Genomic DNA, 2,207 nt, shown 5'->3' with positions numbered 1-2,207 from the left:
CAATTGATCTTCAATTGCCAAAGACGTTGCATTAGGATTTTGGCGACAACTGTGACGGGTCCAAGGAGTCCTAATGGATCGAATATTTTGGCAATTGTCGACAGAATGTTTCGCTTGCTGATTTTGTTGTTGTTTGGGACTTAGACCGTGTAGCGAATTGTGTCGTTCTTCGCGTCCCACGTTACTCCCAAAGTCTTCATCACGGCGGCGTCTCCTAGAATTTTCGGATGAATCTGCTCTTCGCTCAATCCCTCGAGAAGGTCGGGTTCATTGGAGGCCCATTGACGGATGTTGAGTCCTTCTTTCTTAAGCAGTTCACTAATTTTCGTTTGTAAGCGCTTCGCTTCGTGTACCGTATTGGCGCCCGTGAGAAGGTCGTTTACGTACAGATCTCGCTTTAGAATCGTTGTCGCTTTCGGATACGCGTTGCGTTCGTCGTTTGCGAGTTGATGCACGCATCGGATCGCCAAAAATGGAGCCGACGAGAGACCGAATGTGACCACGTTTAGTTCGTACGTTTTTACGCGGCCATCCTTGTCTCTCCATAAGATAGGTTGGTACGCTCGGTCCTCTGGTCGTACGAGGAATTGTCGATACATTTTTTCGATGTCCCCGGTAATTACGAATGCGTACGTTCGAAATCGCAACAGAAGTGAGAACAGATCGTCTTGAATAGTCGGACCTATCCTTAGCGTGTCGTTTAACGATACACCTGTGTTGGTCTTCGCCGAACCGTCGAAAACAACGCGAACCTTTGCCGTAGTGCTCGAAGGTTTTACAACGGCATGATGCGGCAGGTAGAAGCCAGGCGCATCGAACTTATCTACCTGCGTCATATGTCCCAGCGTAATATATTCGTCTAATACCGCGATGTATTGCTCCTTTAATTCCGGGTTGCGTTCCAATTTTCGCTCGAGAGAAAAGAGACGGTTTAGAGCTCGCGACTGAGATTCCCCTAAGTTGTCTTTCTTTTCATTGAATGGTAACGCAACCGTGTATCGTCCGGATTTATCACGTCGCACGGTTTTTGCAAAATGATCTTCGCACTCTCGTTCTTCGGCTGAGAGATGCTGATCGCGAGGTCCTTCTTCCACCTCCCAGAACCGTTGTAGGCTGATGTCCAGGTTCGCAAGAAGTGCCTTAACGGTCGTACGCGTGGTCGTGGCTGGCATGTTCCCTCCGATGATCCAACCTAGTTGCGTCTTCTGAAGTATCAAGTCTCGGCCGCTGTGGTCGGAAAGATCGAATTGGCCGATGCTGAGGCACGATAACGCTGGACCGGTACCTATCAACATATCGACTTTTCCCGGTTGATGGAACTGTGGATCTGCTAATCTAATGTTGGACGGTATTTTGAACTTCGACCGGTCCATCAGTGTATCTGGCGTTCGTTCCGATATTTGAGGGATGGTGAAGAAAGTAAGCCTCCGTTGGTAGTTCGATACCCTGGATTTAGTGGTAGTCGAAACCAACTTGTTTGCCACGGTGCTCACCTGGTTGAGTCCCTGAACTGCGACGGGTGCCCGCGTCGATGGCAAACGCAATTTGTTCGCGAGATCTTCCGTGATGAAATTGGCGTTGGAGCAGGTGTCGACCAGTATTCGGCAGTGAACGGGTCGCTGATCGTGGTCAAACACAATAGCCCGTTTGTCGGTGTGTCTGATCCGAAAGACATGCCTTGTCGACGTGATTCTGGGTGTACGGGTCGTCTTGATCGTCAAGATTTGTTGGCCTCGTCCTGAAGCGCAGCATCTTGGTGGAGCTTGGTGTTGTGGCGCCCTTGGCAGACGCGACATCCCCCGCCTTTGCATGCTCCGGTGGCATGGTCTGTTTGGAGCCAATTAAGGCAAAGATTAGCCTTGCGCGCGGCCTGTATTCGGTCCTTAATCGTCATGTTCAAAAACTTGTTGAAATGAAACGCTTGATGTGGACCGGAATTGCAGATCGTGCAGTTTGTTCCGGAGGCTGCGACGAATGTTTGTCGTTTGTTCATCCGCGGTGATGAAGGCTTCTTTGGCTTAATTGACAATTGCTTCGAAATGGTCGGCGATGTTTTCGCGAACGATTGATGCGACGGTGCGTGATTCGTCGATGATGCTTGACGCGCGTATGAAACCGGTGCTTGTTGTACGTTTGGCGCCGAATTTTCGTTCTCACACCGATGAGACGCGTTGCGAAGATGCCGAAAGATATCCGAGACCTTTGGC

General features: G+C 50.0%; 1 protein-coding gene across 1 annotated transcript; it reads right to left on the bottom strand.

Annotated features, from left to right (window-relative positions):
• Positions 1 to 140: 140 nt before the first annotated feature.
• On the bottom strand, positions 141 to 1,824 carry LOC108624580 (uncharacterized). The gene is made up of 2 exons (XM_018023976.1): positions 1,678 to 1,824; positions 141 to 1,619 (listed from the first exon to the last, which is right to left on the bottom strand). The coding sequence occupies exons 1-2, from the start codon at positions 1,822 to 1,824 to the stop codon at positions 141 to 143; spliced, it is 1,626 nt and encodes a 541-aa protein (XP_017879465.1).
• Positions 1,825 to 2,207: the final 383 nt, after the last annotated feature.

The sequence above is a fragment of the Ceratina calcarata genome, unplaced genomic scaffold (genome assembly GCF_001652005.2).
Source record: "Ceratina calcarata isolate Rehan_Ccalc_2016 unplaced genomic scaffold, ASM165200v1 scaffold3188, whole genome shotgun sequence".
Classification (NCBI taxonomy): Eukaryota; Metazoa; Arthropoda; class Insecta; order Hymenoptera; family Apidae; genus Ceratina; species Ceratina calcarata.
Note: the sequence above shows the minus strand (reverse complement) of the source record. Positions and strands in the feature narration are given on the sequence as shown.

Bases quoted from the DNA above. Each gene is read 5' to 3' on its own strand.
- LOC108624580 (XM_018023976.1), bottom strand. From the start codon at position 1,824: ATGCCACCGGAGCATGCAAAGGCGGGGGATGTCGCGTCTGCCAAGGGC. The intron at 1,620-1,677 runs GCATGTCTTTCG...GACCACGATCAG, and splicing joins CCCAGAATCACGTCGACAAG to CGACCCGTTCACTGCCGAAT.